Source organism: Dermacentor andersoni, chromosome 5 (assembly GCF_023375885.2).
Source record: "Dermacentor andersoni chromosome 5, qqDerAnde1_hic_scaffold, whole genome shotgun sequence".
Lineage (NCBI taxonomy): Eukaryota > Metazoa > Arthropoda > Arachnida > Ixodida > Ixodidae > Dermacentor > Dermacentor andersoni.
Window position 1 is genome coordinate 201,387,689 of NC_092818.1, and position 24,839 is coordinate 201,412,527.

Here is a 24,839-nt window from a genome sequence, read left to right on the forward strand (position 1 = left end):
GCGATCCTGAGGATTCGTTCCAAGTGGATTCGTTCCAAGCGAACTCACTATAGCTACCGTTCGTAGATTAAAATACGTGCCGTAAAATGGTTAATTGAGAATTATTCAATTAACCATTTTTGTTTCCGATAGGAGACCACCCGGTCGAGTAATTTGGATTTAAGCCACAGGTGCAGCCAAGCTGCTATCGCGGAGCGACCGCGCGCACCACCGCCGTCGTCGGGAAGGCAACATTCAGCGGAGCATGAACTCAGCCAAGACACGTTGGCGGCCTAGCTGGTTTGAATCCACCACAGAATGCGTAAGCGCGACTGAACGAGGACGTAGAAAGAAGCAGACACGCAGAGACACGGCGCTACTTTCAACTTGTTTTTATTTTCGCACGAACTGATAAATATATACCGTACGAGCGGAAACAAACGAGACAGCAATGAAGGTCATGCAGCGCTGCATGTCGAAAAACCGTACACGTGTCCAAGGCATGGTCAACACGTACACTGAAATAGTTACGAAGATAAACAGAGGAATCGTGTCTCTTTTTTCAGATAGCGACACTGATAGCTCGCTCACGCATATTTCCTCTAATTTTGCAATTTCACAGGCCTTCACAATCGCCATTGTCATAGTTCTAAGAGTACTATACGAATTAGAAGTACTTTCGAACATGGGATCGCAGCGACAATCTCGGCAATGAATGCCCAAATGGCCCGAGATTACTCTAGTGACGTTATATTGATGCTCTTTTAGTCTCTCATCTGCCAGTTTGATCAACATACGTTCTTCCGCACGAAAGCGGAATGGCAGACAACCTTATGAATGCAGGTTACAAAATGTTTGCGATGTTGTGTAGAACATGCGTTCGTCTTGTCTGTCTCTGAGTTATACCCCTGTCAAGCGGGCAAGTTAAGTGCACTTACGGCGAGTGCACTCGGTTTTTAAGTGCACTTTCCCAAATCTTAACGTCGCAGCGGAGTGTACTCTCAGATGAGTGCACTCAAGTCGGAGTACGTTCACGGAACGCACTTTGCTGGCCGAGTGCGTAGCCTCGCCGCCAACGGTTTGAAGGAGTGCCTAGCCTCGCCACCAACGCTTTCAACGACGCAAAATGTAATGCATAGAAAAAGGACACAAAAGTTCATTTCAGTTATTGGACAGCTTTTAACAATATAATTTGTGTTTAGCGAGAAGCGAAACAGCACAATAAAGAAACGAATTTATCATGTACGCAACTAACGGCGCCAGAATGATGCGGCACGGCGGCGCCGCCATGTTCATTCAGTTCGTGTTTATTTTGGTGTGAAAGCGTGCTGACCACGTTAGTCGTGCTTTGATCCGTGTGCGTGGCATTTTGCAGTGTAGCTAAATATCGAACTCGCCGTCTTTGCTCATATATACTCGCTCATATTCTGTTCTAGCAGGATCATGAGCAGGATCAACTGCCGCACACCGCCGTGTTGTTTTGGATTGGCTAGGCATTCGTCTTGGCCAGCATTGACTTGCACCACACTTATAATAAAAACATCCTCGTTTTTTGTTGAGACAAATAGATGAAGTTTGTTTTTATATATAATTCAACTTAAAACAATCGCTTTTTAGCAGCTTTCTCTTGTTAATTTACATCTTTAAGAACGCGCTCTTAGTCTGTCGCCATCTTTTTTTTTACTGCGAGTGCACTCTGTTTTCCCGTTAAGAAGCGCGTTGCCTAAAGTGTGACTCAAGGTCCCGAAGTGCACTCAACGTAAGTGCACTTAACTTGCCCGCTTGACAGGGGTATTAACCTGTTTGCATAGCTTCTGTGGAGGCTCAGTCTGGCAGATTCTGGTTACCCCTTGCAACTGCTCATCTCGGTCGCGGAGGGCTTGAGTATAGGAAGTATAAAAACGCATCGAAGGGAAGCAGTATCACTGCTAGAGCAAATAAAGTTGCTGTGGTGCCACGCATTCATTGTATTTTGCATTATCTCACAAGAATAGCGGCGAAGCCGGGGGTGGACGTGATTTTTCCTGCCCCTGTGGAGGCCTATGAAATTGCAAAACGAGAAGAAAGGCACGTAAGCAAGCTTTCAGTGTCGCTATCAGGAAAAGAGATACGATTGCTCGGTTTATCGCTGCACCTATTGCAGTGTATGTTTTGATCATGCCTTTGGCACGTGTACGGTTCACCGACATGCACCACTGAATGTTCTTTTTTGTCTCTGCTGGTTTCGCTCGTTCGGTATATAGTTATTGGTTCGTGCGAAAATAAAAATATGTAGCTGAAAGTAGCGCTGTCTCAGTGTGTCTGTGCCTTTCTACGTCCTCGTTAAGTCGCGCTTACACATTCTGTCATGGACGAACTCAGCGCAACGGATGAAGGTAAAGATCAAAGACGACACCAGGAAAATGATCACCGTGGCTGAGTAAATACGTTACAGTGAACAAATTGGCACAAACAAAAAAAAAAAAAGAAAACATCAGAAAAACATTCACGCTGCATTAACAAAGATAGTACAGAATTTTTTTTTTTTTAAGTGGTGATAGGCCTTGCAGCTATACCGGGCGTTTCTACGAGTACTCCAAGTGATATTTAAAAATAGCCATTTCGAAATAAAAGAGCGGTCCCTTCGGAAACATGCCATCAGTGGCGGCGACCACGGGTTGACGGATGATACGGGGTAATTAGACGCTAATGAACGAATAACCATTAAGTAACCTTTAAACTTTTGGTTTCCGCGGGCTCATCGTAATTGGGAAATAGAAGCGAGCGCTCTGTACAAGTCATGCCAACTTCTGGGTCTGGCAAAATACCCGCGTAACTGTGACACGACGAACTCGGGCTATCAGAGCGCACGAAATCGAAACTGGGAAGTGCAGAGAGTGCAAAGCCGCGCCCGACGCTCTGCTTACGTCACCCAGCCGCCAGCGCGCTGCGACAGCGGGCCGAAGCCGCAGCGCGCTGGCTGCTGGGTGACGTAGTAGGTGACGTAAGCGGTGAAGCAAACGGTTTGCACAGTATGCGATGTTGGCCGTGAAAATAAGCAACACGAAGAGTGGTGGATAATCACATCCGCCTATCGAAATTTTTTAGCCCGAACTGTTGCCTCTAAGCTGATGCACACAGACCGGCCATGGCATTTTCAATGACGCGTGCTCCGTCACAACACTTGATTTACGCACACAACTGAGAGCCGAGCTTCGCTCACCCGGTATGCGGACGCCCGACATGGCCATGAGCCCCATGACGATCATGGGGAACCAGCAGAGCGAGTTGGTGAACACGATGAGCGCCATCTGGCGGCCGACCAGGCTGTCGGCGGCCTGCCGCGCGGTGTGCCGCTTGACGGCCGTCTTGGAGCGCCGGATGCTGAGGTACATGTACGCGTACGCGGCCACGATGCTGGCGAAGGCGAAGAAGTTGGCGCAGAAGAAGACGGCCACCGAGTACTCCCAGCCGGACGGCTTCTGGCTGGTGATGTGCAGCGCCAGGCACACACCCGAGCGCGCGTAGAACTCTCCCTGTGCGCGGAGGGAATGGCGCGAACATCAGTCCAGCTTGCGAGCAAGGCAGCGCACGGCAGCAGGCTACGTATCTTGTGCCGCGGGTCTCGGCGCTGTCTTTTGCGGAGCTGGCACAAAATACTGGCTAAATAAAGAGTAATAATGGACAAATTTCCAAATTTGTTGAAACGAGGGCTTCCAGTTCGCTATTCCGAGTTTCAGTGGCGCCACCCACCGCGTGCCTTCCTCGAAATGCCCACCTGCTTCTCGTGTGCCGCCCACAAGTTGGTTCTAATGTTTGTGGCGTCATAAATTAACTGGCTGTAAAATTTATACGTTCCTTATTCTCTTAGTTCCCAGCAGCGATTTTCACCGTTAAACATTAATGTGATTGCCACTCATGTCTGCCTTTCCTGTGGCTTTGCTGTTCGTCGCGGTACAACTGCTTTGATTCCTTTGCCCGAGTTGTTCTGGATGCCCGGCATCCTACATATTTCCATGCCTGTCGCTCAGCATCGTCTTTCGGGTGTCGGTCGGGATCTGTTCCAGGTCATGTCGACGACCGGAGTCCGCACAGGAAGAAGCAAGAGAAACCGGCGTCATTGCGCGATTGGCGCGCATTTTTTTGTAGCTTGCCGCGGAAAGAAACGCGAAGTGTATATTCATCATCATTCAGGAGTGACAGGAGAAATCGATATTGTCTTACGGTCAATCACTGCTACACCTCACTTTATTCTATTCCTTCCTTTCTTAAAGGTGGTTTACAACATCGAACGTAAATTTAGGGCATGAATTAAAGCTTGCCCAGCCTAAATTACAGCGCTGGGTACTTCGATGCACCGGACGTTGTCAGCAGCCAGGAAGGCCTGGCTGCTGACAACGCTCGTGCGTCGCCGCGTCGTTTTGAAGAAAACAAATTAAATAAATAAATAAGAAAAAAGTCGCAGTTGCGCACGAAAGTTGAATCATCGATTGTAGGTAGCAAATTATCAGAGAGGCTATATAAAGTAAGGATAGTAGTTTTCACTTGTAAACATTCGCTTACTAACTAAATTAACCAGCATGATGTATACGTCCCGCGCGCACAGGCAAACATGAACAGATCTCGCTTGATGACCGCGTACACTATCATCATCATCATCATCATCATCATCATCATCATCATCATCATCATCGTCGTCACATTTGATGTCCACTGCAGGACGAAGGCCTCTCCCTGCCATCTCCAATTACCCCTGTCCTGCGCCAACCGATTTCAACTAGCGCCCGCGAATTTCCTAATTTCATCGGTAGTCTTCTGCCGTCCTCGACTGCGCTTCCCTTCTCTTGGCACCCATTCTGTAACCATAATGGTCTAACTGTTAACAAACCTGCTCATTACATGACCTGCCTAACTGCAATTTTTTCTTATAATGTCCATTAGAATATCAGCTATACCCATTTGCTCTCTGATCCAAACCGCTCTCTTTCTGTCTCTCAAGGTACACTCCCTGTCAAAATGCCGGTGTGGAGAAGAGCGGCAGCAAGAGACATTCATGCTGCCTTCAACACGAACTAATTAGCGGCGAGAACACAGTGAACACGAAGCTACTAGCCCTCGGCGCTCCTATAGTCTGTACCCATCGCAGGTCGAGACAGGGCCCACCCGGCCACGCTCAGCCGCGCCCCACGCCGCCGGATTAGAAACACCGGCGCGCTTCCTCCCCTCCTGCCTCCCTTGCGCGCGCGTGATCGAGCCACCAGCCTCGGCCCATCGTCGCACGATTTCAGTCGCACCCAGTGGCGCGGCCAAGATTTTATCACATGCACTTGAAATTCATATGGAACATCACGACGACGGCGACGTCGGAAAGTGTGTCCATATAGTTAATATCGCAATGATAAATAAATAGTCAAATAGTCTCAATGAAGCCACGGCATCTCAAAGGTACACTAAAGAGAAAGAAATAAGTTGAGCTGTATTAATAAATTCCCTTTCTACAATACCGAAAAAAATATGACCCTTACCGTTAGAGTCACTGTTACCAATAGTCGCTCTTACCGTTACAGTGTCTGCTCGGCAAGCCAGAAATGACGCAAAAAAGAAAAAAAAAAAACCAAAGGCTGGTGGCGACGATGCCTTCAAGTTACCGCACGGATCTTGACGGCCACCTGCTATAGGGCCTAGTTAGCTTGTTATCGAAGAAGATCGGCGATTACACTGTCACTCTACAAACGAGCCCCAAATATATGAAAGTGTCGATAACATTTATTCAGGGCCCAACTTCGGCCTCCACTTTCTGTCGTAATGATCAACATATTGTTGCGAAATGAACGAAAATAGAGTTTTGAAAGCACATTTTGTCAGCCTAATGGGATTAAGCATTTAGTGCGTCCCTCTCGCTCGACACGGAAGGCGGCGCACCTGGAAGTACGGCTGCACGACGAGCGGCAGCGCGGCGATGGCGGCCGCGGTGGCCCAGGCGGCCGCGATGAGCTGGTAGGTCCGCCTCAGCCCGAAGCGCAGCACGGAGAAGGGGAAGGAGATGCAGATGAGCCGGTCGGCCGTGATGAGCACCAGCGTGAAGATGGAGCTCTCGCTGGACAGCGTCGACAGGAAGCCGCACAGCTTGCACAGGGCGCTGGCGCGCCACACGTCCGAGTTCTGGATGTAGCGGCCGCGGTAGTAGATGTCCACGCTCGCGATGACGATCAGGTAGACGCCCATGAGCAGGTCGGCGCAGCCGAGCGACAGGATGAGCGTCGAGCTCACCGGGTTCGAGTTCTTGGTCTTGAGGCGCCACGCGATGACGAACAGGTTGCCCAGCAGCGCCACCACTCCCAGCACCCAGAGGAAGGAGCGCTGCACGGGACTGCTCATGAGGTCCTCGCACGACGAGATCTCGTCGGCCGGCGGCAGGCAGTAGTCGAAGGACACTTGGGGCGACGCCAGGCAGCAGAACTTGAACGAGTCGCTGAAGCTGCACGGGGGGGGAGGGAGAGACACGGCCTCGAAAAGCGGATCCGCTGTGGCTTTCGGCTTGTCGCAACTATAGTGCTCTTGCTTCGCACTTGGGAACAGCGCAGAATCCATTCCGCATACTTTTAGTTTCATCCGACGTTCACTCCCCCTCTCCACACGCGCGCCGGCAGACACCGAGAAAAGCTTTACTTACAGAGACTCCAGAGAGTGCAAGCCGTGGAACATTTCGTGAGAGAAGTGCTGGATGTCGTTGCCCTGTATGTCCCTGCAAAGTGCGACAAACACAGGCGGCGCTGGTGACAGGTTCGCCACGCCGGCTGCACTTACAAGCTGGTGACGCTCTTCAATCCCTGAAACGCTCCGTCTTCCACGTACTGCAGCTTGTTGTTCCGCAGGTTCCTGCAAGTCGATTTGTTCCAAGCTGACGTACACAGGGCTATCTGAAGACGCGTGAGGTGAGAAGATGCGCTTTTGCTGAGAAGCAAAACGCTTCGGCCACCGCGACGCGCTCAATTGTACAATGGAATAAAAATGTTGCGAGATAAACAAAATGAGTAAGGCACATGCTTACAGTGTCGTCACTTGGTCCAAGCCCACGAAGGTGTTTCTCTTGAGCCCCGAAAGAGCCATGCCGCTTAGGTTTCTGTTCGAAAGTGTTGATGAAATACAAGTTGTGGTGCTGCTCACAGCAAGTGCTCCACAAGCAACCTTGCAACTCCACGAGTTAGGTACACGATAAGGTAGTCCCTTACAGATGTGGCCTTGAATATTAATTTATATGAAAAACCTTCGGCAGAACCGCCTGTTTGCTGCGGTAAGGAATTTCCATCAGGCACAGATTCCTTTGCTCAGCGTTTTACGATCGAGGCAAAAGCTTCGTTCGAAGGCCGTTTTCGTCTTCCAATCAGCATTTCCATTTTCTTTAGGCGTCCGATGTCAAAAGACAATTAGTGATACACGTAACATAAGGAAAGACCCTGGCAATTACTCGGACACATTGAGGACCTGAAAAAGACAGAATGAATAAATGTTGCTCGGCCTTCACAAGTGTATTACAAATCCAATTTACGTAATTGAACGCAGCTAACAACTTCTGTAGATGGAAGACGTATATTACGTTTGTGCTATACTATCACGGAATCTTGCACTAATTAACTGGGAGCGGAGAAATGGTTTTGCTCGGCATTCAGTGCACGAAATTTGATGACGTTCCTTGCATTTCAAAGGAAACGTTAAATCTACAGATCATTGGGGCCATCAATCTTTTTATCAAGAAACGTCAGAATTCGTAATGTTTAAGGAAAAAGAAGCAACAAGTTTACAACTCCGAAAGTCGGTAATAAATAATTATATTACAATTTCATAAAATGCCCTGATTGGGACACTTAAAGTGGACGAGATAGATGTGTTATACACCGCTGTTAAATATACCACTAATTTGTAAGCAGGACTTTTCTAAGACCTTCGTAACAATTGTCACAACTTCACCTATACTGTAAACTCGTATTTGTCAAATTTGTCCGCTTCATACGCACTAACAGATGTCATTTACAGAACTGCGATGTATGTTTTTGGCGCAGCGTTATGAATATGTAAACTGTGCGCTTCAATTTTCTCAACTTACCGACTTTCGGCAAGTTTTGTTAAAATACGAGGCTCAAGATAACAATCTTGCTTCCTATATACGGTCGGTAGAACTTAGCCCCCAACCCGCCGCGGTTGCTCAGTGGCTATGGTGTTAGGCTGCTGAGCACGAGGTCGCGGGATCGAATCCCGGCCACGGCGGCCGCATTTCGATGGGGGCGAAATGCGAAAACACCCGTGTACTTAGATTTAGGTGCACGTTAAAGAACCCCAGATGGTCGAAATTTCCGGAGTCCTCCACTACGGCGTGCCTCATAATCAGAAAGTGGTTTTGGCACGTAAAACCCCATAATTTAATTTTTAACTTAACCCCCCCCCCCCCCCTTCTCTCTCTTAAATACAACACACACTTCACTGAAATCGGTTGAACAGTTGTTTAAATATAGTATTTCTGAACTCCACATATATTTAAATAAATAAATCTGTGCGAGTTTCCCTCTTTGGCAGGTCTAGAAAAGTCTAGCTTTGATATAACATGCGGAAGATGGCTCCAGTTCATGCTTATGTACCTGCACAGTGAATCGACAGCACTTCCACAGGCAACAACGGCACAAGAAGAAGTGAGCCAGCTGCTTTCCCGTTCCTATTAAATGTAGACCTACATATTATATGCTACGTTCCAGAGAAACTGTAGTTGCTCGCGGAGATTCGTGCACATGCAGTCTAATTATGTACGATTAGCGCGCCTTGGAAGACAGCGATAATAGGATGGCAGTGATAAATTACTCCGTCAAAGGGATCACTGGCAAAAACTAGAACAACGCACACGACAACGTGCTGTTGTATACGTGCCAAACTGTCCTGTTTTATATGTCGCGTGCTACGAGTACATAAAGTTGCAGACGGGCGGTGAAGGCAAAGAATTACCGCATAAGCGACAGAATGCCAACATTTTCAAATTTATCTTAACGATTGAACCGTTTGCAAAACATGCAGTACTTACAGGAAGGTCAGTTTGTTGAGGCCGACAAACGCGCCAGCCTTAATTTCAGACAGAATTGGGTTGTTTTCCAAGTGTCTGCATACAAATACAGACGGTGCAATGAGAGTTAAAGAAAAGAAGAAGAAAATGAGAGGTGTAGATTAGGCGTTTTACGAATATAAAGAAATCTCTTATATGCATATAATAGTAAATTATAAAAAGAAAGGGAACTAATGAGCAGCGATGGGGCTGGCAAGATATTGCAGTTATGGCTGAGGTGCAAGTTCGGAACTCACAGGAATCTTACGTTCTTCAGGCCAGCAAAAGCGGCAGTCTCTATCTGAACAATGCGGTTGTTCCTCAAGTCCCTGAAAGGAAAAAATAAATCGGAGTCAGCGGCGACATAGAAACTGTCTGTCACTTAGCTTTATAACTGCGTGAACAAACGACCACAGAGGGAGAGCACACAAGGACAGGCGGCTGTCCTTGTGTGCTCTCTCTCTGTGGTCGTTTGTCCACGTAGTTACCAAACTGTTCGCTAATATGCACCAACTCGTCCAACAACACGTTCTCCCAATCTCTGTCATCTTACAGGAGGTACAGGTTCTTCAGTTCGATAAACTTGTTCGACGGCAACACGGTCAGTCCATTGTACTGCAATATCCTGCAAGTAAGATGCATGGTACACTCAGTGAATTATGACCCGATTTCTTGCTTTACAATGAACAATTTACATAGTGAATTCGCGTATATCTTACAGTTCACCCAGTCTCTTAAAAGGCGAGAAATTAGACTTGAGTATATCCAGGCGGTTGAAGCTGAAATTTCTGAAAATGAAACGCGGTAAGCGTGCGTGTGCGTGCGCTTGGTGCAGCACTCACAGCTTTCGAACGAGCTGGGACAGGTCGTCGGGAAGCGCGACCAGGTTCTTCTCGATGCACTTGACAAAGTGGCCCCTGCACTGGCACGCGGCCGGGCACCTGAGGTCTGCGAATGCGAGAGCACGTCGCAACTTGCGCTGAATAAACAAACTCTGTGCTAGCGATTGTTTCGTCAAAGCTGTTGAAGAAGGAGTGATCTCACACGGCGTTTTTTTTTCGGAGCTTGCGATAACCGCAAATGAGCTCTTGGCGTTCCCGTATCACATTCATTAACCAACCACTGGCGTCTGAGATATTCGAATATTGCGGCACATTGTGAAACACACTAAGAAGCAGCGATCAGCTGAAGTATGTAAAACACGACTTAATCAGAAGCTCCATTTTCGTTCATTTGAATAGCTGACTATAAAAAAAGAGAAAATAATAAGGGTTCAACTTCTCGGTCTTTAATTTCGCACTAAAACCGCCGGTAGATCAGCATGAGGTGAGGAATTTCAATATATTTCTCTTTTCAAATGGCGTAGGGAAACGTTCTCAGCGCTTGCTAGGCATTTGTTCTTTCGGAGTGCAATGTAGTCCAATTCTTTACCGGTGAAGTAGACCCGAGTCGACACCACCCAAATTTACACGACGTCGTTGCGACCTGGCACTTCGAGCCGTCTTTAGTTTTTTGCCAATTATAGCGCACACCGGGGCACGGACAGGAAGCGCCGGCTGCGGTCCCAGTGCTGGAGTTTTTCTAGCGAAGTCGGGTGAACACACGTCGCCGTCACGGCTCCGAGTGGAACACTTGCGGCAACCGGCATTTGTGCGCAACTTCGGCGGAACACGTCCACCACAGGAAAGGGCAGTGGTCCACACTGACGACGACGTGTCTTCAGCCTACTTCGTTAGAAAACCTCCAGCACTGGGACCACAGTCAGCACTTCCTGTCCTCGTCCCGGTGTGCGCTCTAATTCACAGTGACACGGAACATCAACTGGGCCGGTTTCAAACCTTGTTTAGTTTTTACGTCTTTCCCGGCTGCTTCATCGTGTGGAAGAGTGACCGTTTTGTTTTTGCAGGAGTGTAATGCGGACGCGGTAGGAGCGGGATAGTTAAAATAGTTTTAAAGCCATTTGAGCTACGCAGGTTGAAAGAGTTGGGATCCTTCAAGCGTGGGCCGCGCATCGACATCGAGACAGCACGGCGGCGCCGACGGCGTGAACTCCAGCGCCGCAGTGAGACGCGAGCACGCGCACGTCTGACGACACGCGCTGTGCCCCATTCGCGCCGCAAGAGCGATCACGCGGCGAAGCACCCACAAATGAATGGAATCTCGCTGACCTCGAGGGGCCGCAGAGACGTGTTCCGATGTGCAGGAATTGCGTTCATCGAGAAAGACGTGCAGAGGTGCAGCACCATATGCTATACACACCGCGACATGTTGAGAACACAACCCTGAAATGTTGAGAAGAGAGTGTGCCACTTTATAGTTAGAGAAAAAAAAAAGAAACAGAAAACGACAATGTGCTTAGGATTTATTCTGGAAACAGTAGCGGCCGGCCGATAATCCAGACTCCTCGAACACTGAGAGTCAAGGAAACAAGGTGTTCCCTATATAAGGTGCGATAAAATGACTAGAAGAAATTATTGCTGCTAAACATGTTGCTGCACGTGCACGTGCTTTCATGCGACCTGGCCAGTCTGTGCTACAACCATCGTCGCGCTGTATATCGATACACATGCCAGACCAAAGTGCGGTTAATGCACAAATCTTGTCAACTTGAACATAGGTTGGCCGCGCTCCGATAGCCGAACAGGAGCGGGTTTTTCGCAACAGCCATTTCCCGGTCCTTCCGCCGGTTTATCGCCGCCTTCATTGGCGATATATATATAATATGGCTTGATTTTGCAGTTCCGTTATTGGGAGTTGCGAACAATTTGGTTCCAATTAACTAAAGCTCTTTTTTTTACATTGCTCTCATACAAAAGGAACCAAATGAGAACCCGCCATGGTTTCTTAGTGGCTATGGTGTTGGGCTGCTAAGCATGAGGTCGCGGGATCGAATCTCGGCCTCGGCGGATTTCCGTGGGGGCGAAGTGCGAAAACACCCGTGCAATTAAATTTAGATGCACGTTAAAGAACCCCAGGTAGTCCAAATTTCCGGAGTACCCCACTATACGTCGTGCCTCATAATCAGAAAGTGGTGTTTGCTCGTCAAAACGTCCCACAATTCGCGTACCGCAGAGGTGCTCGTCGTCCCCGTGCTTGCACTGGCGGGTTCCGTCGCACAGCTGGTGCAGGGCCACGCACGAACTCTGGTTGCGGCACTTGTAGCGGCCCGGGCACGTATACTTGCCTGCGGCACGAGAGGGGCGAGGTCCACGAAAAGAGGTTGGAAGCAAGTATATCCGCAAAGTGCGCGCATATCGTACAATACGAACCACAATGTAACACTATAAGGTCAATTCCGGGAGCGCGAAAATATTTGCGCCAGTCAGATATAACCGAAAAATACTCGACCGTGCAAACCCACAGAGGAGTTAACACGTTGAAAGTTTTGACACCGGGCAACAAAAGGAAATTTCACATCCCAGAATCCCGAAACAAGTTCGTACTATTTGTGGGATTTAATGGTAGCCGTGGTAAAAAAAAAAAAAAAAAAGATAGAACAGCCTTCTAGATTTAATTGTTTTGAATTTATCTAAAGTCAATGTAGCTTCTGTTTTCTGGTGCTATGACTGGGGCTTTTCGTCATCTTATCACTCCCGCATTTGGTGCAAATTTCTTTCGCAAGCGGAGATCGCGAGACTCGTGGGGAATTGGGCGCACCGCTGGGGCGACGGTGACTTCCCGAATTCGCCATCAGAAGCACGAGCAATACACGCGATTTCAGCGAAAGCCAGTCACGCCTCTTAGAACCCTCAGCGTGCATATACTCACTGCATTCGATTTCGTCTTCGCCGCCAATACAGTCCCACTTTCCGTCGCACAGGAAGTGCGACGGAATGCAGTATGACCTCGCGCACTTGACGTAGTCCTCCGGACAGACCACGTGCTCTGCGAGGGAAAAGACGCTTCACCTTGATGCATTTGTCTGCACGCTTAAATAACGGCGTGAATGGTAAAGAAACAGCGCGACTTGTCGGGGCTAGAGAGAAGCGTTGAAGCTGCGCGCGTTCTTGAAGAATGCAGTGCCGGCAAGGCGACTGCTGCAGCCGACACAGGGGCGGATCCAGGATGAGGAGAGACACACAGAGAAAAGGTACTTGAGTTTTGTGCCGACACGTCTCGGAGCTGGGAACGAGAGGAGGGGTCTTAGGACATCGCCCTATGGATCCGTAAAAAAAGCCTTAAGTGGAAGCTTTAGCTCGGGCCCAAATGCGACGCCGCCTATTCAAATACATGTAACATGTAAAAACGCTTTTCTGAGATAGCCCTTGGACCGATTTCAATGAAATTTGTTGCATTTGAGAGAGAAAGTTGAGTTCTAGTGACTGTTGGAAGCGGAATTTCGGTTTAGGGCCTGAATCGCAGCGAGAGAATAAACCACAGCAAAGCCGTCAAGCCTTATAACACACGTGTTGATGTTTTTCATTATTTTTTTTTCCCCGGATGTAATTGAAATGTGGAATGCCTTATACCTGATGTTGTTGTAGATCAGACAGATGTGCACAAATTCGAATGCTTGATTGATATTTTGTGTCATGGCCACTTAACCTGATGCTATGAAATGTCAAATTTGCTTGTGTTCTACTATTTCCCTCCCTGTAACAACCCTCAAGCGAGGGTTAACAGTATCAATAAAGAAGAAGAAAGAATTTTGTTAAGAGAACTTTCAAAAATTCGAAAGCTGAAAAAAAGAAGTAGAAACCCGAAGTTTACAAATTAATAGCTTTGTATCAAGAACAGATATCACGGTTCTGCAAACGGCATCCATCCAAACAAGCCTCCTCAAATTTGTTGCAGCGGTTGCAGAGAAAAACGAATTCTCCTTTTACATGTGTTTACATAGGCGCACCTGAGCTTACTGTTACAAAGTGCGTGGAATTTGTTCGTCATATCAGACAGGAAAAAAGGCAGAATTAAGGAATGTCAGACTGGCCGGCCTGACTCTTCCGCTCTTCGTCAGCTCGAAGGGGCGTGCTCTGCAGGAACGCACCAGCGGCAGTCTCCACAAGGCCTTCGGTGAGCCCCGTTCGCGTGCAAAGTGGCGGGGATACACACACGGCCGTTACTGGGTGCTTCGCATGCAGGAATTCGTGTCGTATACATTCCGACGTTGTCGCCCGCTCGCCGATGACACCTGACGTGGCCTCTACGACCTCAGACCCGTCACGCGCCACTGATGGCCCATCGCTGCTGCTCGACTACCTCGCCGCCCGTTGCCGCAATGCTTTCTGGCTATCCCTCGTCACATGCGCTCCGATAACTGCGCGTACTTCCGTGCCGACCGGGTCCACAAGGGCGCGTCAGCGGCGTGGAATGCTCGTCCAGCAGTAACGATCGATCGTGCACCGCCTGCCCTTCTGGCGCTCCGCCGGGAGCCGCGTCCTGCTCGACCGTTCGACCACGTCGGCATCGACCTCTGCGGCCCGCTTCCACACAGCTGATGTGGAAATCGCCGGATTATCGTCGATCACCTGACGCGCTGCTCCGAGACCCTTCCCGCGGCGACCGCGCGCGACATTGCGATGTTCGTTCTTCGCAACTCTGTCCTTCGCCACGGTGCTCCTCGAGAACTACTCAGCGGTCGTGTCTTCTTGTCAGAAGCAATATAGTCCCTTTCTTCACGAGTGCAACGTCATTAATCGGAAATCGACCGCGTACCACCCGCAAAGAAACGAGCTCACGGAGCGGTTCAACCGAACACTCGGCGACACGTGGAGGATGTACGCCTCGCCCGACCACACTAATTGGTATACCGTGCTCCCTTTCGGTACGTTCGCATGTAACACCGCGACGCAAGCGACCACCACATCTTCGCCTTTCTTTTCTCTCTTGTACGGACGGGAGCCTTCGTTTCCACGGGGCGCTATCCTGCCCTACCGACCTGACGCCTGTAAGTGCACTACAATTTCAGGAGTCGCGCGATATGCTTAAGATTGCCGCTGACTGACTCGTACGCTGACCAGCGAGGATCAGGCACGCCACAAGACGCGACAGTCACAAGGCCACGCCCACCTACCCTGCCGGTTCTCTAGCTTGGCTTTGGATACCGCCTCTCTACTCAACTACTTGCGCGTTACTACGGTCCGTACCGTATCATCGACACCACCTGCCCTGTGAACTATACCGCTGAGCCTTTCACACCATCGCCGTGCGCCTTCGTTGTCTGGGTCGCGAGACAGTGCATGTCTGCCGCCTAAAGCCACATTACGACCCCCTCATCTTGTCTGCTCCCTGAGTCGCCAGGATTAATCCGTTTCATACCCGGGGTCCATGCAATGAAGCAGACGCGCCTCGTGTTTTCGATGGCAGCTAGAAGAAGACGACGACGCGTGCGGTGATTGCGAGCGAGCTCGTGCTGTTCGCTGTTGCTAAGATGCTGCTAGACTTATTAGCATCTTTGCAGCTAAATCTCATTACACTATATATGTATATCTTGTAATACGACACCCGGTACGGAGGCAGAGCCCTTATATTTCAACGCAACCGCGCAAGCCACTCAGTCAAGACGATGATGCTGATTGTGAGGATGGGTATACAGATGAACTACACAGTTTGCGCTCATACTAACTTCTCCCCTTCACGAAATCGGTCGGCAAGGCAGCAAGTCAGAGACGGTATACGAACGCCGAAGATACGGCTTCAGGCGAGAGACGTGAACGATTTCGATGCTGCGGCAACGGCGGTCAGTAGCCGAGCTAACAGGAACGGCGCGTTAGTTTGCACTACACAGTTCGCGCTCACTATATATATATATATATATATATATATATATATATATATATATATATATATATATATATATATATATATACTATGGTCTCCTCCGGACCACCGTAGGTTGTACTCTTTTCTTCGAAGAGGCAGGATATGTATAGAGTGAGCTCCTGAACAGCACTTTGCAATGTGGTGTACCCGGTTTAAATCATGGATGCAGGATCTCAAAGAGGTGCGACGTAATGCCAACGCATTTCCTTGCATTTACCACTAAATCACCACTGAAACTTTTCTCATTAATTTTACAAGGCACGTATTCTTTTTTTAACGAATTTATCTTCCTTGACTCATATTCAGTAAACATATTCTTGTTTTGTAGCGCGAAGTGAACACACACAGATTTCGCACCACAAACCAAGAATATGTTACCGTACCAACTCGCCCAACTTTCTATCCTTGTGCAACATATTCCTTCAGTAAGCGTCACATTTAATACTTACATTTGGTCAACGACCTTCTCTTTTCTTTCTCTCGACAAAGACATGCATTTGAGCTCACGACTTTTTTTCCATATCGGCGTATTTTGCCCTTAATTGAATACTTCTTGACGCAACTATTTTTCCAGTCTCCTAGGCTTAACTCTGCGCATATAGTATGTTATGGGAAGCCCACCAGGTTGACAACGACTACTTCCTTGCGCGCCACTATTCTCAAGCGTTACCATCCCTCGTTTTAAAACGCCTTCCACGGTCCACATCGTCGAACCGCCAGGCCGGAGAGCGTATACGAACGCTGCCAAGGAAATCAGCGGGCGTCCTGACGAAGACAGGTCCTTGCTCGACCCACTGTGGATATCTTTAAATACAGTACATTCTCTAGCTAGCTGCTCTATGTCGAATGAAAGAGAACAACAAAGTAGACTACGACGGGTGACGAAGGAAAGGCGAGATACATGAAGAGCGGGTCTTCAATCAAAGCCCGGAGTTTGAAGCCATGCTCCTTAAGACACCAAGCAGCAAAGGCTGGATTACCACCGGTATGACCCAGAATAACTTTAAACGGCGAACGTCTGTCGAGCGTATTGTATAGATTTGCGAACCGCATCCACGGAGATGGGACACGTCCCGGCAGCCCGCCTGGAAGCCGAACTGGTCGAACCCGTACAGGCACCTGGTGCTGATGTTGACAAAATGACCTGTCCGACACCGCAAGTAGTTCTGCGAGGAATCGCATTCCTCCATCGATGTTACTGCAAAATACGGGAAATGCAAATTAATGGCAGTCACGTGCGGCAGGCGTAGTTTTTTTCAAGGAGCCTGCGCCGAATATTACAAATACGCGACAAAGACAACGCTGTACGTGCCTTGCTTGAAGCATTCCAGAGGACCGATGGTATGGTAACCTGCTTGACCAGTTTTGTACGTGTTGCCGAAACGGAGCTGCGGGGAATTCCAAAAGTCAAAACTATCGTCTTTGTGCAAATAATACGAGAATATGCTTAAAGTGCAGGCATGCAACAGTTTGGCGTGCGTTGAAAGCGGGAAAATATTTTGACACTAGAAATCAAATTAGAATCGGTTACTGATATGCTGTCCGGTTCTCTGTGTTCCTGTGACATGCGCATAACCTTACCGTCGAGTATAGGTATCCACGTAGCAATAATAGCTATCTAGCCATATGTCATTCAGAGTGCGTTCGTCACGCATGGTAATAGATTAGTCATAGTTCAACGGCACAGCGAACGCTCGTTCTAAATGGATGGACTCCGAAAGCATTTCATGCTCAGTCACTTCAGATGAGGCTCCGTTGTCAGGCGTTGTTTAGTCGATTTCTGTTTCTTTTTTTTTTTTTTTAGTGAAGAGCCATAGAAATGATCCAGCTAGGAAGCCTATCCAGGTTACTTCTAATGCACCTTAAATCGAAGTGTGAGATTACGTCTAATAGCAAAGATGAGATTTCTGCTGGGTGACGTCCCCGACGCGATGTCGCGTAGGCAAAAAAAAAAAAAATAAATAAAAATAAATAAAGCAAGAGCCGCGCGCACTTTCGTGACTACACCGGACGGCTGGCGCACCGCAGCAGCGGCAGAGGCGACGTGCCTTTCTGACGGGCAGCATCTCCTTGCTGGCGATGTAGCCTTGGTCCTCCAGCCAGTGGAACTCGGAGCTCGAGTCGCAGTTGCAGCGCTGGTCGGGGCTGAAGCAGTCCGGGTAGCAGGCGCACGTGAGGTTCTCCGATGCGCCGCCCCAGTAGAACTGCGGGTCGCCGTCCACGCTCTCCCACCACGACAGGGGCCGCTCGTCCGAGTAGCCGAAGCCCGCGCCCACGCCGCTGCACTCCCACTGCGCACGGCGGCAGTGGCAATCAATCAATCAATCAATCAATCAATCAATCAATCAATCAATCAATCAATCAATCAATCAATCAATCAATCAATCAATCAATCAATCAATCAATTTTAATAGGCGGGCTAGCAATTATTTCCTAGAACGGGCATCACGCCCACCCGCTTGAAGAGGAGAGTGGAAAAGAGGGAAAGAGAAAGGAGATAAAGGAAGCAAACAAATATAAAGAGAGAGGAAGGCACACCACAGTCACACGCAGAGTACGAGCATTGCAGTCCAGCAGTGGTCGACAAGAATTCCAGCACAGCTTCGAGAGCCTCGGTCGCAAGATGCCGTCCAGAGCGGTTGCCACCCACCTTGACGTACTGTCGGCACCTCTGGGACACCCCGATGAGCGCGCGCATCTGCGCCCAGCCGACTTCGTAGGTGATGGGCCGCGCGTAGGCGCCCTCGACACCCGAGCGGACGTAGATCCTCTGCTCGGAGTCGTGGTGCACCAGCGTGCGCACGTCCTCCACCGTCGATCCCATGATGCAGTGCACGCGGAACGGCAAGATCGGGCCCTCGGCGCCGTCCGCGTCGATCAGGTAGTGGCCGCTGCGCCGGATGCCGTCCTGCACGAACAGGTCCTCGCACGTCTTGCGCGCTGCGAAGGTGGGCGGGGGGCTCGACATGAAACACGGGCTGCCGACCTTTGGCCGGAATTTCACTCTGGTGGCCCAGCTCGTGTATAAAAAAGGGCCTCGGCGTTCCTGCTAAGATCGTTCCGAGCCGCAAGCTTTTGGGAAACTGTCAGCACACATTAAGGTCGCGTACCTCGAACGCGGTGCTAGCGTCGGTATTTCTGGTTAGCAGACACGACTTAACTACTCCTCAGCTTCAATTTCGCAATTGCGTGTTCTCCAAAATTACCACTTAGAAAGTTAATGGGCATATTTTTATTAATTAGCGACATTCTCAAAAATTTGCTTGCTAGTACTGCCCAACCAAGTCGACCTATATGCAAGAGCGTCTTAGGTCTAAATATAAGTTTTAATGCGTTAGTATTAGGAGTATCAAAGCGGAATAAAGTATGTGGGTGAAGTGTGGGAAGCCGGTCCCGTATAGAGGTAGAGGGGGGATGAGAGAGCTTATAAGAACACACACACACACACACACACACACACACACACACACACACACACACACACACACACACACACACACACACACACACACACGCACACCACACACACACATACATACATACATACATACATACATACATACATACATACATACATACATACATACATACATACATACATACATACATACATACATACATACATGCATACATGCATGCATGCATGCATGCATACACTTTCGTTTGTATGCAAATGAGAATATTTTTTCCCTCTCATTCAATCACTTGAAATAATTGGATCTATGAGACACCTGACTATGTACAATATATACAGTCTATATACAGTGCAGCTAACGGTAGTATGCTCCTGACCAAAGTCAGTTTCACTTCGCTCCTCGAAGAGACAATACATGTGTCGAGTGAACTCCTGAACAACACTTTGCAATGTGGAAAATGCAGTTAAAATCATGGATTCGGGACCTCAAAGAGATGCGACGTAATGCTAATGCATTTTTCTCGCATTTAGCGCTATATCTAAGCTGCTTTTTTTAGAAAGTGTTTAGCATAAAAATAAACATCCGGTAAATTGATAAATCGTTAAGTCTTGTATATCACATACGTTTGTTGTCACACTTCTTTTTCTCTTCCTCGAGACCTTGGCGGTCTTCTTCTTTTATCAAGTCTGGAAAAGAAAATAGACACGTTCGTTTGGTCGGAGGACAGTGCATTGTGCGTCGTCTTTCGTTACTTGCGGGTAAGACAATGTTATCCCTCTTTGTTAAGTTCAACATGAGCTTCGCTTTTGACAACGCTACCGGCCTCGTTCACAGGAAATTTAATTGGAAGGAGGCTTCTAATTAAATAAATGGGCGTCACAATCAATAGCGAGAAATCTACCTAGGATTGAACATTTCTAGAAGTCCATTAAAGAAGCTACTTAGGAGAATCACGAAAAGAAAGAGGCGCTTGTGCTGCACATTCAACACGTAGGAGTCTTCTTAGAGCTTTTCTTTTTTTTTCATCTAGAAAACAGCTCGAGACGTTCGAATATTGAAATTTCCGTATCAAACACGAATAATGGGGGGAAATGACCTTCAATTTTCGAATCAAATGCCGAATATTTTCTCATTCATAAACAAAGCGAAATAGAAATCCCTTTCGCGAACAAGAAGGCTTACTTCTAACTCACTTGAGACGCGTAATGCTGTCAAGAATTCGACGCCAGGTAAACTAAGCAGGTGTAACATGAAAAACACCCGAAAGGTTATCGTACCTGGCGCCAGCGTGGCAACAATAAACACCGCGCGTCATCAGATGCTCGAAGAGCACTGTATTCGATGAAGTAGCAAAGCGTACTACACTACTGCACGTAGTTTTGAGGGGACGCAAACATGGTGCCATTGTCTAAATTAAGAACCCAGATTCGTGAGCTGGCTGAAGGCGAGGCACCCATATTGAATGACTGATGCTTGCAAGGTAAACTCACGGCATCCATCCTGCTCGTCCTCGTGGTACTTGCCAGGGCAGTCCCGGTGTCCATCGCAGACGGCGTTCTTAGGAATGCAAGTGCCGTCGTAGCACTGGAATGTCACGTTCACGTTGCACTGACCTGACGGCGGCAAGGAAGGAAGCGCGTTAGTGTGCGCCAAACCTGGAGTGGACGACTACGGCTTAGGCTTGGAAGTGTACTTGGTAGCAGCCTGTGAATTCAGTACAAGCTCCCACAAATACGCATTGGACCTGGAATATGTGCCTCCGTTTTCCAAAACTCCGATGGACACCGATATTGAAACGAGTCAGTCTCCACCGTGACATCATAGAAATGTGATAGCGTAAATGGGTGGCGCATCTATGTAAATTCTTTGTCTGTCAAGGACTACGGCAGTCGGATAATTTAAGGTCGCGTCAACGACACAGAGTATTGCACGCAATGTTTATTTAAGGCAGCCTTTAAGGCTGTCGCTTCAGTGGAGCTGTCTCTTCACAATCTGCAACAAATTACCACAGCAGATATTTAGCGCTCCATTTTTGAGTCCCGTGCTCCCAGTGCGACTTTTGAAAAATGGCATGCTTCTCCTAGCGTCGTATCTACATGCGGCAGAGCATGACTTAAAAAAGAAAGCAAGAGAACACACACACGTGCACGCACGCACACACTGCGACTTTTGAGAGGTGGCACGTTTCTCCTCCCGTCGTGCCTGCATGCGGCAGAGCATGGTTTACAGAAAATGCAGAACACACACACAAACACACACGTACGCACGCACATATTGCGACATTTGAGAGGTGGTATGCTTCTTCTCGCGTCGTGCCTGCATGCGGCAGAGCATGGTTTACAGAAAATGCAGAACACACACACACAAACACACACGTACGCACGCACACACTGCGACTCTTGAGAGGTGGCATGTTTCTCCTCGCGTCGTGCCTGCATGCGGCAGAGCATGGTTTACAGAAAATGCAGAACACACACACACAAACACACACGTACGCACGCACACACTGCGACTTTTGAGAGGTGGCATGTTTCTCCTCGCGTCGTGCCTGCATGCGGCAGAGCATGGTTTACAGAAAATGCAGAACACACACACACAAACACACACGTACGCACGCACACACTGCGACTTTTGAGAGGTGGCATGTTTCTCCTCGCGTCGTGCCTGCATGCGGCAGAGCATGGTTTACAGAAAATGCAGAACACACACACACAAACACACACGTACGCACGCACATATTGCGACATTTGAGAGGTGGTATGCTTCTTCTCGCGTCGTGCCTGCATGCGGCAGAGCATGGTTTACAGAAAATGCAGAACACACACACACAAACACACACGTACGCACGCACACACTGCGACTCTTGAGAGGTGGCATGTTTCTCCTCGCGTCGTGCCTGCATGCGGCAGAGCATGGTTTACAGAAAATGCAGAACACACACACACAAACACACACGTACGCACGCACACACTGCGACTTTTGAGAGGTGGCATGTTTCTCCTCGCGTCGTGCCTGCATGCGGCAGAGCATGGTTTACAGAAAATGCAGAACACACACACACAAACACACACGTACGCACGCACATATTGCGACATTTGAGAGGTGGTATGCTTCTTCTCGCGTCGTGCCTGCATGCGGCAGAGCATGGTTTACAGAAAATGCAGAACACACACACACAAACACACACGTACGCACGCACATATTGCGACATTTGAGAGGTGGTATGCTTCTTCTCGCGTCGTGCCTGCATGCGGCAGAGCATGGTTTACAGAAAATGCAGAACACACACACACACAAACACACACGTACGCACGCACACACTGCGACTCTTGAGAGGTGGCATGTTTCTCCTCGCGTCGTGCCTGCATGCGGCAGAGCATGGTTTACAGAAAATGCAGAACACACACAGACAAACACACGTACGCACGCACACACTGCGACTTTTGAGAGGTGGCATGTTTCTCCTCGCGTCGTGCCTGCATGCGGCAGAGCATGGTTTACAGAAAATGCAGAACACACACACACACAAACACACACGTACGCACGCACACATTGCGACATTTGAGAGGTGGCATGCTTCTCCTCGCGTCGTGCCTGCATGCGGCAGAGCATGGTTTACAGAAAATGCAGAACACACACACACACAAACACACACACAAACACACACGTACGCACGCACACACTGCGACTTTTGAGAGGTGGCATGCTTCTCCTCGCGTCGTGCCTGCATGCGGCAGACCATGGTTTACCGAAAATGCAGAACACACACACACAAACAAACACAAACACGCACGCACACACTGCGACTTTTGAGAGGTGGCATGCTTCATCTCGCGTCGTGCCTGCATGCGGCAGAGCATGGTTTCCAGAAAATGCAGAACACACACAAACACACACGTACGCACGCACACATTGCGACATTTGAGAGGTGGCATGCTTCTCCTCGCGTCGTGCCTGCATGCGGCAAAGCATGGTTTACAGAAAAGACAGAACACACACACACAAACATACACACACACAAACACACACACGCACGCACGCACGCGCATACTGCGAGTTTTGCGAGGTGGAATGCTTCTCCTCGCGTCGTTCCTGCATGCGGCAGAGCATGGTTTAGATAAAATGCAGTAGAACGCTCACGCACGCACGCACTCACGCGCATACTGCGAGTTTTCCGAGGTGGAATACTTCTCCTCGCGTCGTTCCTGCATGCGGTAGAGCGTGTTTTACATAAAATGCAGTAGAACGCTCACGCACGCACGCACGCGCGCGCATACTGCGACATTTGAGAGGTGGAATGCTTGTCCTCGCGTCGTGCCTGCATGCGGCAGAGCATGGTTTACAGAAAACGCAGAACACACACACACAAACACACACGTACGCACGCAAACATTGCGATATTTGAGAGGTGGTATGCTTCTGCTCGCGTCGTGCCTGCATGCAGCAAAGCATGGTTTACAGAAAATGCAGAACACACACACACAAACACACACGTACGCACGCACACACTGCGACTATTGAGAGGTGGCATGTTTCTCCTCGCGTCGTGCCTGCATGCGGCAGAGCATGGTTTACAGAAAATGCAGAACACACACAGACAAACACACACGTACGCACGCACACACTGCGACTTTTGAGAGGTGGAATGCTTCTCCTCGCGTCGTTCCTGCATGCGGCAGAGCATGGTTTACATAAAATACAGTAGAACGCTCACGCACGCACGCACGCACGAACGCGCATAGTGCGAGTTTTCCGAGGTGGAATGCTTCTCCTCGCGTCGTTCCTGCATGCGGTAGAGCATGGTTTACATAAAATGCAGTAGAACGCTCACGCACGCACGCACGCAAGCGCATACTGCGAGTTTTGCGAGGTGGAATGCTTCTCCTCGCGTCGTTCCTGCATGTGGCAGAGCATGGTTTACATAATATGCAGAACACACACACACACAAACACACACGTACGCACGCACACATTGCGACATCTGAGAGGTGGCATGCTTCTCGCGTCGTGCCTGCATGCGGCAGAGCATGGTTTACAGAAAATGCAGAACACACACACACACACAAACACACACGTACGCACGCACACACTGCGACTTTTGAGAGGTGGCATGCTTCTCCTCGCGTCGTGCCTGCATGCGGCAGACCATGGTTTACCTAAAATGCAGAACACACACACACAAACAAACACAAACACGCACGCACACACTGCGACTTTTGAGAGGTGGCATGTTTCTCCTCGCGTCTTGCCTGCATGCGGCAGAGCATGGTTTACAGAAAATGCAGAACACACACACACACAAACACACACGTACGCACGCACACATTGCGACATTTGAGAGGTGGCATGCTTCTCCTCGCGTCGTGCCTGCATGCGGCAGAGCATGGTTTACAGAAAATGCAGAACACACACACACAAACACACACACAAACACACACGTACGCACGCACACACTGCGACTTTTGAGAGGTGGCATGCTTCTCCTCGCGTCGTGCCTGCATGCGGCAGACCATGGTTTACCGAAAATGCAGAACACACACACACAAACAAACACAAACACGCACGCACACACTGAGACTTTTGAGAGGTGGCATGCTTCATCTCGCGTCGTGCCTGCA

The 24,839-nt window shown here is 49.0% G+C and overlaps 1 protein-coding gene across 9 annotated transcripts in view; it reads right to left on the reverse strand.

The window, feature by feature from the left end:
• LOC126532264 (uncharacterized) overlaps positions 1-24,839 on the reverse strand; it is a 253,753-nt gene that overhangs the window by 33,003 nt on the left and 195,911 nt on the right. For 8 of the 9 annotated variants that reach the window (XM_072288492.1, XM_072288496.1, XM_072288493.1 and 5 more), the window contains 18 exons: positions 20,712-20,834; positions 19,845-19,907; positions 18,456-18,745; positions 17,854-18,096; positions 17,118-17,193; positions 16,854-17,003; positions 12,812-12,928; positions 12,111-12,227; positions 9,886-9,991; positions 9,763-9,831; positions 9,597-9,668; positions 9,301-9,372; positions 9,026-9,100; positions 7,010-7,081; positions 6,766-6,837; positions 6,632-6,703; positions 5,881-6,436; positions 3,182-3,494 (listed from right to left, as the gene is read on the reverse strand). In XM_072288492.1, coding sequence (XP_072144593.1) covers positions 3,182-3,494; positions 5,881-6,436; positions 6,632-6,703; positions 6,766-6,837; positions 7,010-7,081; positions 9,026-9,100; positions 9,301-9,372; positions 9,597-9,668; positions 9,763-9,831; positions 9,886-9,991; positions 12,111-12,227; positions 12,812-12,928; positions 16,854-17,003; positions 17,118-17,193; positions 17,854-18,096; positions 18,456-18,745; positions 19,845-19,907; positions 20,712-20,834 — 2,658 coding nt within the window. The remainder of the gene's footprint in view (positions 1-3,181; positions 3,495-5,880; positions 6,437-6,631; positions 6,704-6,765; positions 6,838-7,009; positions 7,082-9,025; positions 9,101-9,300; positions 9,373-9,596; positions 9,669-9,762; positions 9,832-9,885; positions 9,992-12,110; positions 12,228-12,811; positions 12,929-16,853; positions 17,004-17,117; positions 17,194-17,853; positions 18,097-18,455; positions 18,746-19,844; positions 19,908-20,711; positions 20,835-24,839) is intronic. The other variant, XM_072288491.1, reaches the window with a different exon arrangement.